This window comes from Macadamia integrifolia, unplaced genomic scaffold, assembly GCF_013358625.1.
Source record: "Macadamia integrifolia cultivar HAES 741 unplaced genomic scaffold, SCU_Mint_v3 scaffold1051, whole genome shotgun sequence".
NCBI lineage: Eukaryota > Viridiplantae > Streptophyta > Magnoliopsida > Proteales > Proteaceae > Macadamia > Macadamia integrifolia.
This window is the reverse complement of record NW_024868067.1, coordinates 125,488-140,197: the sequence shown is the minus strand read 5'-3', so window position 1 is coordinate 140,197 and position 14,710 is coordinate 125,488. Positions and strand designations below refer to the sequence as shown.

Genomic DNA, 14,710 nt, shown 5'->3' with positions numbered 1-14,710 from the left:
GAGAATATAATCGAACCCATATACTTCCCTAACCCTAGCCCTGCAACCCTTCTTCTCCAAAATCTCTCTCTCTCTCTCTCTCTCTCTCTCTCTCTCTCTCTCTTTATAATTTTTTAATGCCACTCCAAATTTCCACTCTCCTTGAAATTCCTGGGGTTGCTAGGATACCCTAAGATTGGAGGCTCAAATCGCTCCTAATTGGACTCCTAGCGTTCAAAGAGCCTCAGAGGAGAAAAGGGTAGTAAGAGGATAGAGATGGTGACGGTGGCCATAGAGGGGTTTGAGATGATGAAATAGGGAAGAAAGTGGATGGGTTTAGATTTAGGGTTGCTTTTATATTATATATGGTATTAAAAAAAATAATAAATAAATAACTAAAACTATATTATATAGGTTCAATCAGTTGATGGCTTTCTATGAAATCTGGGGTCGGTTGGGTTGGGCTGGGCCTAAGCCTTAACCCAGGCCTCACCCAACCTTGACCCAGGGTCTATGTTTTTTAACCCTAACCCACCATCAAGGCAAGAAATCTTAGCCCAGGCCCTATTCGGGCTTAAGGCGGGAAAGTGTGGGTTTGGACCGACAGGGCCAAACTTATACCCTGCATATGCCATAAAATTGAGGTAAGCCACTAAATTTAATAGGTGATCTATCAAGAGAATCCTCCATCTATCCAATGGTTAGGTTGCCAAATTGTTAATCTATGTAGCTGAAAAATGAGCATTTTAACATCAATTTTCTTAATTTTACCTTGTGGAAACAAATCAAGAAAATTCATGTACACAATACAATGACAAGAGGCCTCCAACGTGGCCTGCCTCATTGTGCTAGGGGTGCAAGTTTGGGCCTGATGGCCCGAACCCACCCTTGGCCCACCCTAATCCCAAACATAGACCGATCCGAAAAATTTAGCCCTGAGGACCGGCCTGACCCTAAAATTTCTGACCCTGAGTCAGGGTCAGGGTGGGTAAGGGTTGATGTCTTTGGCCTGCCTAGCCCGCCCTGAACCGGACCCTAATTTTTTTACCCTAACTTTTGACCCTGGATTTGGCCTAGCCCGACCCTAATTTTTGGTCTTGATGTTGACCCTGATTGTGACACTGATGTTAACCCTGATTTTAAGCCTAATTTTAGATATTTTTTGACAATTGACACCTGAAAAACCCAAAGTATATATTTTCTCATTATCTCATTGTCTCCTTGTCTCATTGTCTTCTTTTTGGAAGAAAGTGAAGAAACCAAATCCTGATTCCCAACCCCTGCGCCCAGCCTTCGCATTTTTCCCTAGTCGTAAAGAGAAGACTCCCTTCTTCTTCGGGAGGACTCTATCAATGTCAGGATGTGAGCAATAGTCTCTTTTCAACGGCTGCTTCTTGTCTGGGATTTGGCGATTACAAGCAAATATTTAACGAAGATGAGAGTGGAAGTGGAACTTTGGGTGGCATTTCTGAAGCCAACACTCTCTAGCCTCTGCCGCCCAATTCTCTCTCTCTCTCTCTCTCTCTCTAACGATGGCTAATTTGGGCTTCAGTCTATAGCTCAATTTTGATGCTTAACAATATCGCAACCAATAGTTCTCGGATTCTAGTCTGGCATAGCTACAGTAAGGAGAATGAAGGAAACCAGCGTGGAGTTGCTAACTTGCTATAAGATTCTCATTATTCTTTTGATCTCCTTTCTATTATGAATATTTTTAATTTTTTAGTTATTTCATATTTTGCAGGATCAGGGTATACCTGCCCCTTGATAGCAAGTTAGGATCAATTAGGTTCAAGGCAGGGTTAATTAGGGTCATCCCGGCCTGGCCCTAAAAAATCAGGGCCAATCAGGATGGGTATGGGCTGAGCTAAACCCTGAAAGTTTGGCCTAGGTTGAAGGTTTTTGGCCCTGAGTTAGGGTTTAGGATGGGTCTGGTCCCAGCTAATAGGACTTAGGATTGGGCTAGGGTTTTAAGAAGTCCGACCCAACCCAACCCTGTTGCAGCCCTTCATTGTGTCATGTGAATGAATGATATTATGCTATCCAAACCATTGGTTAGACAAAACATGGTCTAGATTAGCTATTTATCCATTTTCATATTCAAATTCAATTAAGTAACCTAATGTATGTCTATGCACACCTACATTACTCTGATCACTAATGGCACTCACCCATTGTCTTGGATTTCTCAAAGTTCAGTTTTACCTCTTGCAAAACTTAGTGTGTACTGAAATTTGAGAAATGTTAGATATTTAGAATTCTAAAAATAGACAATGTAAAACGAATTTACCCAAACAAGTTAGAAACCAACTATGAATATAGATACCTCAATTTGTCATGCCAGAGGGTGTCCATAACGATAATGAATGATAGTTTAAAACAAGGGAATGTTCTATCTTTAGGCTTAGCGGATTCATGGTCATTTCAACGATGTTGTATTTGTATATCATCCAAGCAAAATGATCAAAATACCGTTGAAATTAAAGGTAAACAAAGGTTAACGGACCTCAAAGTCAATCCAAAATATATAAAAAATTATGATCTTTAATCATACTAAAATCTGGTATGGAATTGAGCTCATTTTTCTTGATAGAACCAAGTCAAAACTCTTAGGCTATGTTTGGTGGTCATCCGGAAAAATGTTTCTGACGTTTTTCCATTCTATAGGAATAAAAAAATGGAATAAAACGTTTGGTGTCAACTTGGTGTTTTCAGTTTTTTTGGAAAAAAAAAAAGTCAAATTGATGGAACGATGAAACCTAGTTCCGTCATTTCGATTTCGTTAAAAAAAAAAAAATGAACAACTAGGGTAATCGTTCCTGAAACTACTTCACCATATACAGAAACTGAAACTTCTGTTTTGTTTAATACAAAATGTCGTTTCTGAAACTGAATGACTACCACACGCAGCCTTAGGGCCAAGTAGCAACATACATTGTTTTTTTTTTTTTTTTTTTTTTTTTTTTTTTTTTTTTTTTTTTTTTTTTTTTTTTTTTTTTTTTTTTTTTTTTTTTTAATTATGGACTCTTCCTTTTTCATGGATTTTGGTGCCACAAGTCATTGGGGACGACCCTTGAGAGCCCAAAACCTGTCTAGGTTCATTCCATGGCCCCAAGAATGTCCCTATGCGTGATTTCATGTTGTTAAACCCTACTTGATTGGCTCATTCTACCCCTTTATGAGCCAAATCTTCAACAACCCTATCCTCAACTAAAAACAACGATTTTGGGTGGAATTGGATTTCTCATGTTGTTGAGAGGCTTGAGGAGCCTCCTAGGTCCTTAATAGACCATTACCCCATGTTTTGAAGCAAGCTTGGTTACTCTTGGTCAAGTTTGGCAAGTGTAAGTGCCTTCAAGAGTGTTAACGGAAACCCTACTTTGCAACTCATGCATGAGGGTGTAGAGAAGACACTTATCCCTCCTCCTGAGTTGTGGACACCCTCTAGTCTCTACCCTTCTATTTCTTGATCTTCTTCATTCAGTATAGGACAAACTTTTCTTTATCCGATGACTAAATAATGAGATGATACAGATGTGATACCCCTCTCTCCCCACCACTCAAGATTCCCATTCACCATGTCCATTATTTCATTGTCATAGTGTGTTTTTCTTTCTTTTCATCGTTTTTTGGCATGATATAGGGTGTATGTTGCCCACTACCTCTCCAAGTGGTGGGGTATAAACCATGTTCTCTTCAAAGCCATTGTAGCATCATTGTTAGATTGTCCATTAATTTTCTTTTATGTTGTGCATGTAAGTTCTTTTTTTTTTTTTTTTATCTCATCTCCATAGGTCTATCTTTGCAACTCATGTGTTGTTTCATATAATGATTTGTTCCATTTTATTTGATTTTATTCCATCTCTTCTGCATAAAAATTCACCCCTATATGGGTCATGAATTGAACCCACAGGTTGGGTCATTGGCCAGGCCCATGGGTCATCCAAAAGGTCTTTTATATTTAATATGCCCAGCTTAAAAACTTTATACTTAATAAGGCCCTAAGACTGTGTAGGCTCGTTAATTAAATACCCAATATAACAAACTGAGCCCATTAACTTAATGTGACTCAAACACAATATGTACGGTCCACTAACCAATGTTACTTAAGTCCACAACTAAAATAGAACCCAAAATCCAATAACAGTTAAAGCACAAAACTAAATTACATAAATTAAACCCAGAAATAAATAAGGAACCGAAGAGAGAATATTCCCTGTCCTTCTTTCCCACAACAATTACACCCTTAAACCTAAAAGATTTGATCCGGCTCTCTCTAACGACTTGGGTTTTCAATCATTTATCTCTCACCCATCCAACGGCTGTGATATACCAAAATAATAACAATCAATAGGAGGTGAACACATGTACTGAATACAGGGTAGTCATATCACCAACCATGCCTGGTCGGCAAGAGCTATTGTCCTATAGCGCTGATCGCTCCTCCAAAAACAAGGCTGATCTTCACATCTACTCCGAACATGGGCTGGTCGTCTCCACTAGCCAAGGGCTGGTTGGTTCTACCGGCCTATCTAGAGGATGCTATCTATGCCGACTACATGTCTTGCACGCAAGATTCATCTCCACCGACCACGTGTCACTTACATCCCTCCTCTCATCATAGAATTGTGACAATCATAACCATTTATAGGCCTAATCATGGTTCATTAAGGCAACCGTGGTTGAGTTGATGGTTATCAAGTTTGAAAGTAACTATGATTAGATTAACCATTAGAAGATTAGCCACCTTAATCAAGACAGAGACCAGTCCGCCAATAGCATTTGGGTCCACGGTAGAAGAAAAAGTGACTAGTCCCTCAATAGTCATGAGCACCGACCACCAATGATTTAGTTATCTGTATTGGTATTAGAGTCTGTTGATACCGATCTGATGTCGATCCGGATCGGATCAATCACTATTGTCCTTATTTTTCAAAAAAAAAAAAATTACATTTCCCTTACGGCTTGAAACGATACTAGCCACTGATCCGAATCGATCAAGTACCAATATTGGTCTCTCTGATACGGTCGATCTGATACAAATACTTAGAACCATGTTGGCCACTTTTTTCGCTAGAAAATCATTTGTATTAAGGGAGAAAAAAAGAATATACAAGAATGCGAAAACATTCACTTGGGATCAGCTTAGATCAAATCTACCTTCGGTATTACCATCAGCAAAAGAGAGAACATGACAGTTACCAAGCCACAAAACACCATGTTGACCACTATATAAGGGGTAGCTAGCCAAATTAAGGATACTGGCAATCAAAACACTTTGAACTCTAGTTCATCTTCTTCCTTTACCAGCTACACTACTAACTTAGGTATCGGAGACTCCTTACTGGAGCACCCTCCAATCCTTTTTTTTGGTTTATAGGTAAGTATGATGAATTAGAAGAAAAGAGAAAAAAAAAAAAAAAAAAATAGAAAATGAGGCAATCCCAGATAACCCCCTTTAGACATGCCTAAAAGAGTGGAAGGGATCCCAAGGACAGGCAGGACAGACCCTGCAATCAAGTAATAAAAAATAGAACATAAATAACATAGAAAAAATTACATCTGAAAGGAGGTAACTCAGTCAGCATCCCCTTTTGTAAAGTCTTGAAGACCATCTAGGATATCGAGAGGGTACAAGATAACTTCAACAGTAGATGTAGCAAATGAGACTAAGAAATCTGTTGTCTACTTTTTCTCTCTTCATGCATGTATAATCTCCTTGCACCTAAGCATGGAACAAAGATGCAAAATTCTGCTTTTAATGACTTGCATACTCCAAGGGTCTCATATTTTACCATTAAGAATATCAACTGCCAACATCGAATCAGACTAGATAGACACCTCCAGGAGCCTTTGTCAATATATATACAAATGCCTCTTTGGATTGCAAGCAATTTCATGGCAAGGACGGACAACTCTTCACACAAACCTGCATGAGCAAGGATAGGGTTGCCTCTTTCATCCCGAATTATCCCACCATATGAAGCCTTGTCATCAAAAGCACACCATCACTTGTAGAGCAATCATGTGGGAGGGGGGGGACTGAACCAAGTGCGAGCCTTCGGAACTTTAATAGTCCAACTAATTTGTAACCCCCAACTATCTACCAACATTTGATTTCTTGCACTATGAACTCCAGAAAGCGGAATAATAAAGCATCTAGAAAGGATGTAATAGCAACCACAACCTATAATCTTGTTTTGGTCTTATTTCTGAAGATCCCGTAATTTCTCTCTATCCATAGATGTTGTACCACAGGAAAAAGAGCCAATTTTCCTACTAGCCAAATCTAATCATTACCTTCAAAATAATAATGGACCCACACAACAGCATCCCAGCATTAGAGACCAACCTTTCATCTTGTTAGCAAAGAGAGTAAATATCTCTATAGACTAAAGATGTAAAACTACATTCAAAAAATAAATGGTTGCGACTTTCAAGGTCACCCGAACAAAATATACAATGAGGTTGAACCTATATTTTTCTATGAATTAGTTGCTCCTTTGTGGGCAAAGCATCAATAGGACTTCTCCATAAAGTAAATGAATGTCTAGGTATGTTATTAATAACCATACCGAATCATACTAATTAATCCACTTTTGTTAAGGTACCTCTAATAATATTCCAAGCAGATTTGGTAATAAAGAGACCAAAAGAGCTTTATATCCAAACCACCAAATCATTATTAGCATGATGGAATTTCTTTAAGTTTGGTAACTCCCTCCAGGCTTCAATAAATTCCAAAGAAGAAAGAAGATCAGTGTAACACTCACCATCCCTCATAAAATCCTTCACCAAGGCACGACGATCAAAACCTGCGTCATAATGTATTTTGTTTCCAAATCTCTTGATTAGTACTCCAAAATGATACCACTTGTCAAACCAAAGATAAGATGAGCTACTATTCCTGATGAAGTGCTGATTATAAGGCTCAACCTTATCCAGATACTTCAAAATTTTCCTCTAGACCCATGAACATTTTTGATTGATCGTCACTATATCCAAATTGAATCTTGTTTCAAATACCTGTTATACACCCATTTAACCCAAAGGCTTTCTTTTCATGCAACTATCCACCACATTTGCTTCGACCAAGTTCATGTCCTTGCTACACTTTATTCCTAGGCCTCCTTCCTGCTTTGGCTTGCTAATAGAATCTCATGAAATAAGATGCATTTTTCTCTCAAGAGATGGACCCGCCCAAAGAAAATTTGAGAATAAGGTGGATTCTAGCTTGGAGGTGAGCTTTCCTAGTAAAACAAAAATTCCAAACCAATAGATGTAACTTCTCTATAGCATTGAGGAAAGGAGTTGGAAACGAATAGCATAAGATAAAAATCTATCTTTTCATCCTTCTAGCTTCAATCTCACGAAATCAAGAATAGGAGCATAGTGTGCCAGAGATAATTTTCCTAAAATAAGAGAAACACCAAGATAACTAATAGGTAACTTAGTATTAGTGAAACATAGTTCCAATCAACTAGTTTGGGTAGGGGTGTCAATTCGTGGCCTGACCCAACTAAACTGATCGGGATCGACCGTTTATAGACCGACCCAGCCCGGACCGTTTATTAAACGTGTCGAGCTTGAGCCCAGCCCATTTATAAATGGTCGGTCTTGGTTTTGCTACTTGGACCGTCGGGCGCCCGACCGAGACCGATCGGATAACGCCTGATTGAGACCGCGCTATTGTGCACCGACTTGGCCCGACCTTTTAATGATTATAGAATACCTATTTTACCCCCCAAATTAAAGAATAAAAAGTAAAAAGTAAAGACATGTTCACATTTTAAATAATGGTTATATTTGGTATCATTTATTGATTTATTGTCATTTTTTTTTGCTTGCATGAGTGGGCCGGAATATAAGAGCACATTTTAAAGAGGGCCCGTTTAAAAACCGGTTAAACCCGTTTAACATTAAACATGTCCGTAGCCCGGTTAAGGCCCGACTAAAGCCCAATTAAGGTAGCCCAATTATAGCCCGAGGCCGACCGATTGAATATAAAGTGTATCATGCCCTCAATAACTAAGCCCGATTAGTTAAATGGGCGGACACGGTGTAGCCTTTGAAAGTCTTCAAGTCCAATTAAGCCCGATCGAAACTGGACCGGACCGACCGGTTGACACCCCTAAGTTTGGGTAAGGCCTCCTAAAATAATAGAGGACTTACTTTTTTTGAGAAGCAACCTAGAATAGGAAGCAAACTCTTCTAAAGCCCCCAAACTAGCTATAACCGAATCATGGATGTCCCTTACAAAGATCATCAGGTCATCTGCAAAAATAAGGTGAGAAAAGTGAGTGTCCTTACACCTAGGCGACAACCAAATTTTCCCATCAATCTCCAACTTTCTCATCATACCTGAAACCCTCTGATCCTAGTTACATATTCGTTGATTGTAGGTCTACACTGAACATGATTCTGCATCAAGAAGTTGGGATTTCGTGGACATGTAACCCAGCAGATTGTTCTCTCCTTTCTCCCAACCATTACACCCCTAAACCTAAACAAAATTGATCTAGCATCTCTCCAACGACTTGGGCGTTCAACCATTTACCTTCCATCAATTCAACGACTGGAATAACTTGAAAACGCATCCCAACACCTACCATCACCTGAGGATGCGCGTCCATGTTATCCCACCCATTAAATCGGGGAAAAGTAAATTGTTGGCTGTGGAGAGGGTCTATTCCCTTGCCCTTTGGCTACTACCCGTGAGGGCGGCGGCCTACGTCATTTACCCGTTTCCATGCTTGAGTACTAGTGATTCTTATGGTCCCAAAACCTGTGAAACATAATTCCCGAAATCCTCCAGGTAATGTNTATGTAACCCAGCAGATTGTTCTCTCCTTTCTCCCAACCATTACACCCCTAAACCTAAACAAAATTGATCTAGCATCTCTCCAACGAATTGGGCGTTCAACCATTTACCTTCTATCAATTCAACGACTGGAATAACTTGAAAAAGCATCCCAACACCTACCATCACCTGAGGATGCGGTCCAGTTATCCCACCCATTAAATCGGGGAAAAGTAAATTGTTGGCTGTGGAGAGGGTCTATTCCCTTGCCCTTTGGCTACTACCCGTGAGGGCGGCGGCCTACGTCGTTTACCCGTTTCCATGCTTGAGTACTAGTGATTCTTATGGTCCCAAAACCTGTGAAACATAATTCCCGAAATCCTCCAGGTAATGTGGTTGCTCCTTGCGAGGCATGCCGTCAAAGAAAGGCAGCCACGTGATCTCGGGCAAAATGCCAATATCAAATCACGGTTGGGATGGGTCAAGGCAGATATTAATTCGATCTCAATCCGGATTGGCTCATATCAAAAAACACACTTTGGGTAGAGGGAGATAAAATTTAAAATTTCTCAATCCTTCGTTGTATTAATTTATTTCTTTTAGAGGTAGAGAGAGATAAAATTTAAAATTTCTCTGTTGTTGTGTTTCTCTGGAAAGCCACTTGTGAGTTATTATGCTCACAGAGAATGAATCTCTTGAGAGTTGAGAGCCTTTCTTGTCTTTTTTTTATTTTTAATGCACCTTTTTTTGTCTTGCTGAGCAGGGAAGTGACAAAACCAAATATATCACCAACTTGTATTAATGATATGATAACATTGCAATTGCAGCACAGAAAAGTCCCATAAAGATGGTAATAATGGTTGGTCCGTACAGAAGAAATTTCAGAGCAGCATATAGTATCCACCTACCCTTTTCAATTAAATATAACTAAACTAATAAGAGACTCTTCTCAAAATATGAATTGTTCTTATTCATTGCCCATCACCCTAGCTGATGCCAACGTTCAACCATGTGGGACCTCTCTTCCTACATCTGCAATGTGGTCCTCTCTCTCTCTCTCTCTCTCTCTCTCTCTATATATATATATATATATATATACCCGTAATGAGTTAATTAGGCACATGTGTTCCTTGGGTACCCATTGAAATTTCAACTCATTTATACAGTGAAGGTGTACTGATGGATCTCTTGGCTAGTTTTGTTTATGAGTTTGTGTGTATGTGTGTGTGAACTGGGCCAGCCATGGCATGAAGGAAAGAACTGCATTGAGAAATAGTAAACCCTACCACAATAATAGAGGAGATGGAGATACAAAGCATGGGCCATTGACAACAATGTATTGTCTCTAATATGGACTATGGAAGCCTAACCACATCATTCCTTCATTCATTCACTGCTCATTGACAGATTGAGAGTTTAATGTATATGTCCAACAGCTAAAATCAAGCTGTGCCCACATGTGTGCTACTAATCTATTCCACATGCTTCACTTAATACAACTCTTGAGTTGGGCTAGCTAGGTCTTTTTAATTTGTAAGGTGATTCCTCTTCCTCATCACACTATCTTGAGCCGGAGGTGTATGTGTTCAATACTTCAATCTTCAATGTGAAGTACTTGTACAAAGCTTTTTAAGTTGAATCTATTACCTTAATAAACATTCACTATCAAGAACTTATTTATACGCAATAAATGTAAGATTTATACCTTGAAATGGGTGGCTCCTCCATCTGATTTTCTAAAGCTAAACTGTGATGCCAGCTTGCTTCCCAATTCAGGTAAAGATGGTCTTCTTTATATATGTTGTAATTCGCTCTCGAATGCTAATGCTAGAAGCAATATCTGAAAGTTTTCTATGATTAATTGTTGACTCTGACAATAAGGATGTGACTGCCTACCAGCAAGACAGATCCATGACCTTTTCGCTCACCATGAAATCGATAATTGAGGATATCTGACATTTACATTCTTACTTTGATAATTGTAATTTCCTATATGTTTTTCAGGACGTTAACAGCTTAGCTGACTCCTTAATTAGAAGGGTCTTATCTTTGACATGTACGATAATTTGGCCTTTTTTTTTTTTTTTTTTTTTTTTTTTTTTTTTTTATTGTTATTATTTTCTTCAATTTTGAGGGAAATAATTCTCGACATAGTTGAATATATTAATCATTCACCCAAAAGATAACATTAATCATATCAGACTAGGACATAATTAATTGATGTTACTGTAATTTACATTTCTCTTTTCTTTGATGGAGGAATCTGCTTAAACTAAAGAACAAAACAAGGGGAAAATAAAAAAGGAAGGACTCCAAGCTATAGTTCCCAAAAAAAGGAAGAAGAGATTCAGAACAACTCGGCAGTGTCGCGTAGTGAAGCCTCCATCAGGTCATCCTCTTCATGCTCTTGAGCACCTTCATCCAACAGCCATTTCTCAAGCAAAGAAAGAGGGGCTTCTTCACTTCCCAGAATTGGCTTGCTTTCAAATTGGAAGGAGCTAATTTCCTGTGAGAAATTCACTGTTTCATCATGAGACACAGATTGAGAGACATCACCAAATAATGATTCCAAAGCTTCAGGTGATACAATGTTGTTGTTTGAGGAATTTTGAGTTGTCTCTGAGGTGGTTTTTGAAGATTTTGGTGAATTTTTCATCCATCCTTGAAGTAATCTTGATATGTTCTCTGTGCTAGATGCATATGTTGAAGTCTGGATCGGTCTCATGCATGAATTATAGCTACCATTGGAGGCCTTCAAGTCTGACAAATCGCTTGGATGCTCCAAGGACAAGGCCTCACATAGAGCCTTCCTAGCCATATGAATGTCAGTTTGAAGCCTTCTCTCCCACTGACCTTTGGAGATTTTCTGTGACCCTGAGAACCCATCTCTGTTATTCCCATCAACTCCTGTCTGAAGCTTCTTGAGCTTCTTTTTCAAATGGGTATTCCAGTAATTCTTGATATCATTATCTGTTCTTTGAGGAAGGTAAGAAGCTATGGCAGCCCATCTGCACCAAAATCACTTCTCTATTAATTTCATAAATAAGTCTAAATCTCTCCACTTGAAAATCTACAAAAAAATAAATAAATAAAAGAGAGGATGATGGTTTATGGTATTACCTATTGCCCAAAAGGGCTTGAAGGTGGATTATCATCCTCTCCTCATGATCAGTGAAGTTTCCACGTTTGATCCCTGGCCTTAGGTAGTTAGTCCATCTTAGCCTGCAACTCTTACTGCATCTAAGCAAACCTGACAAACCCAAACAGAAGAAAGCACAGGGTAAGTAAAACTAGCTGGGTCTTAAAAAAAAACCAGTAAATCCAATAGTGTCCTATATTTCAGATCCTTCTTAGATGAAACAAGAGAGAAAGAGACGCACATCGAAAATAAAAATTAGTACCTGTATTGGTAGGAACAGATCTCCAATTCCCAGGACCATGTTCTTGGATATAAGAAACCAAGATGATGTCTTCTTCAGGAGTCCATGGCCCTTTCTTTACGCCTACTTTATCACAGCAAGGTGGTCGACCCATGTCACCTTGTTACTCTCTCTCTCTCTCTCTCTCTTCCTTGTGTCCCTCTGTCCTAGATTTTCTTCAAGTGTATATATAAGAGAGGTTTTTCCTCCTCTCTTGCTATCTTCTTCTCCTTTTTCTCTCTCTAGGAACAATAGTCTTTCTTCCTCCTAAGGAAAAGCTTAGACAAGAGTCCAAGGCAACGGTTCTATATATAGAAGTGACTAATGAGTTATGAACGTTTAGCAGAAAAAAAAAAAAGTCATGAACGCTGACCCCAGTAAAGCAAAGAAACGGGTTCCCAAGAGTCAAAAGATGACAGCAAGAGCATTTACTCATGGGTTTGCAAAAGACAGCCGTGCCAAGGCTGCCTTACAAAACCGCGTGGCATTCAATGTGGCTGCACCCGGAAAACCCTAATCACCATTTACATCACCATTTACTTATTTCAGGCCTCAAAAGTCGCCTGTGATGTATGCTACCAAAGGTTTTATGATGATCCTGTCCACAGAAGACTATATCTAGGTGATTCATTTAGTTGTGTCAAGTGGATTGATGTTATGATAATTTTGACCAGTAGATATTTAGAAAAACGTTTAAATTATCTCATGCATTTTCTTGATAAGCTTAAATGTTGAACTTTCCTCTTCAATTTTTTCAAACTTATTTTACCATTTGGCTAACTCTATGAAAAGTCTTTTTCATAAAACATAATGTATTATTACTATGAGGTAATTAGGAAGGAGAGCGGATCAGGTTCACGTACAAGAATGTACGAGAACTACTCTGGTCCATGGTTTTAGAATTAATTTTCTCTCTCTTCATTTAATAGATTCTAAATCTATGGATCAAGGATGTACGAGAACATTTTTATACGTGAACTTGATCCGTTCACATAAAGAAGAAAAACTCTCTACTAAATAAAAATAAATAAATAAAGGAAGAGAAGCTGCTGGTAACTTTTCATCAGACCTTAATGACTTACTGTTTGGTACTAGCTTCCATGAAGTTTGTTTTCTAGGAATTTAAACCCCAAAAGCTTGTGATGCATGAATCATTATGTTTTTGGTGACGATTCGGGTGTAATTAGCTTCTTCAACTGGCTTCTAAGCATATCCGATTTGCATTAACAAGTAACCACTGGTCACAGTCTGAAAACTACCAGCATTAAATAGAAGGGAAATGACTTTTTACACTAAAGGAACAAGTCAAATAATAATCCAAAATCATTTACAGTTCCACACGCACATCACACGCAAAGTACACACAAAATATTCACGAGCGTGTAACCACTAAGAGGGGGTTCCTGAAAGGCAGTGGAGCCCTAGTACTAATACGGAGGTCAATGGGAGTGTGTGCTGAAGTGTTAACAAAGATGAAATTTTCACTTTTCATGGGGTGAAGCTGTTATTTCAACCCCTCTTTTGCTGCGCACAGTGTCACATTGTCTTTCAGGTTTTTTTTTCCAATAGAGTGAGGGAGAAAAAACTTTACCAAGCTGCGTAGCATACCCTAGCATCTCCCTATGTTTATTTCATAGGAGGGAGGAGAGAGATAGCCATAAGGAGGTGCTAGCGTACGCTATACAGCCCTTCTTTCATGAGGGCGAAAGGTAGATGTAGAGGGTCAATTGTGAAACGGCGATTCTCCTTTTTTCATTGAAGTTTACCCTCATCCTCCTTCCCAACCCATTGCTCCAGGTTTGAGTAGCAATCCGACAAGTTGATACGAACCATGTGAAACCTATTTCAATGAAATGGAATATGTGTTTAGTGTCTCTTAGAAAGTAACCCTAATCCCAAGTGCTCCCCTTCATCACGAGTGGTGGAGCAACCCCTTTCTAAGTGAGTCCTTATTCCTGTTAGTACCGGTGTTGGTAATACGTACACGAAGAATGGTCAAGGTCTCATGAACTACTACTAACAACCTACTTTGTTTTTGTTTTGTATGTGGAAAAACAATTTCATGTCAAGCCTACGGATGGATCCTTTTAGTTCTATAGGCTGGCCAACCCCAGCTGTCCACATGAGCATGGTGAACTTATACTCGAGCATTCAATTGGGTCTACTTCGGTCAATTATTCAAGATTTTGAACCGGATACAAAATCATTGGCGCTTGATTTAGTGGTATTTTTATGGAGATTCTATCTATCGTTGTAGGATTCCTATTCAAGATCATTGCATTTCATTTTCAACTGGCAGTAGGCCCAATCCATTCTCCGCTATCTGATTTCCCCAATCAAGTGAACCTATTGGAATGTGGGAGAAAATGGAGCCCAAATTACATGAAAATTTCGTTCTGCCTCCCCAAAAGTTCTTCCAAAAACTCCAAAATTTACTCCGATGGGAAAGAAGCATAAAAGTTTCATCAATTATCAACTCTAAATGTCTTAATGATCCCTCCTCTCCACCCCC

At 39.0% G+C, this 14,710-nt stretch overlaps 1 protein-coding gene across 1 annotated transcript; it reads right to left on the bottom strand.

Annotated features, from left to right (window-relative positions):
* Window positions 1-10,962: 10,962 nt before the first annotated feature.
* Window positions 10,963-12,487, bottom strand: LOC122062495 (myb-related protein 306-like). Its single transcript, XM_042626140.1, has 3 exons — window positions 12,181-12,487; window positions 11,900-12,029; window positions 10,963-11,787 (listed from the first exon to the last, which is right to left on the bottom strand). The coding sequence occupies exons 1-3, from the start codon at window positions 12,311-12,313 to the stop codon at window positions 11,127-11,129; spliced, it is 924 nt and encodes a 307-aa protein (XP_042482074.1). The 5' UTR covers window positions 12,314-12,487; the 3' UTR covers window positions 10,963-11,126.
* Between the last annotated feature and the right edge of the window lie 2,223 nt (window positions 12,488-14,710).

What these genes read in the sequence shown, in the direction of transcription:
- LOC122062495 (XM_042626140.1), bottom strand. Translation starts at nt 12,313, where the DNA reads ATGGGTCGACCACCTTGCTGTGATAAAGTAGGCGTAAAGAAAGGGCCA. An exon ending in ATCTGTTCCTACCAATACAG is followed by an intron (nt 12,030 to 12,180) that starts GTACTAATTTTT and finishes TGGGTTTGTCAG; the next exon opens with GTTTGCTTAGATGCAGTAAG. An exon ending in CAAGCCCTTTTGGGCAATAG is followed by an intron (nt 11,788 to 11,899) that starts GTAATACCATAA and finishes ATTTTGGTGCAG; the next exon opens with ATGGGCTGCCATAGCTTCTT.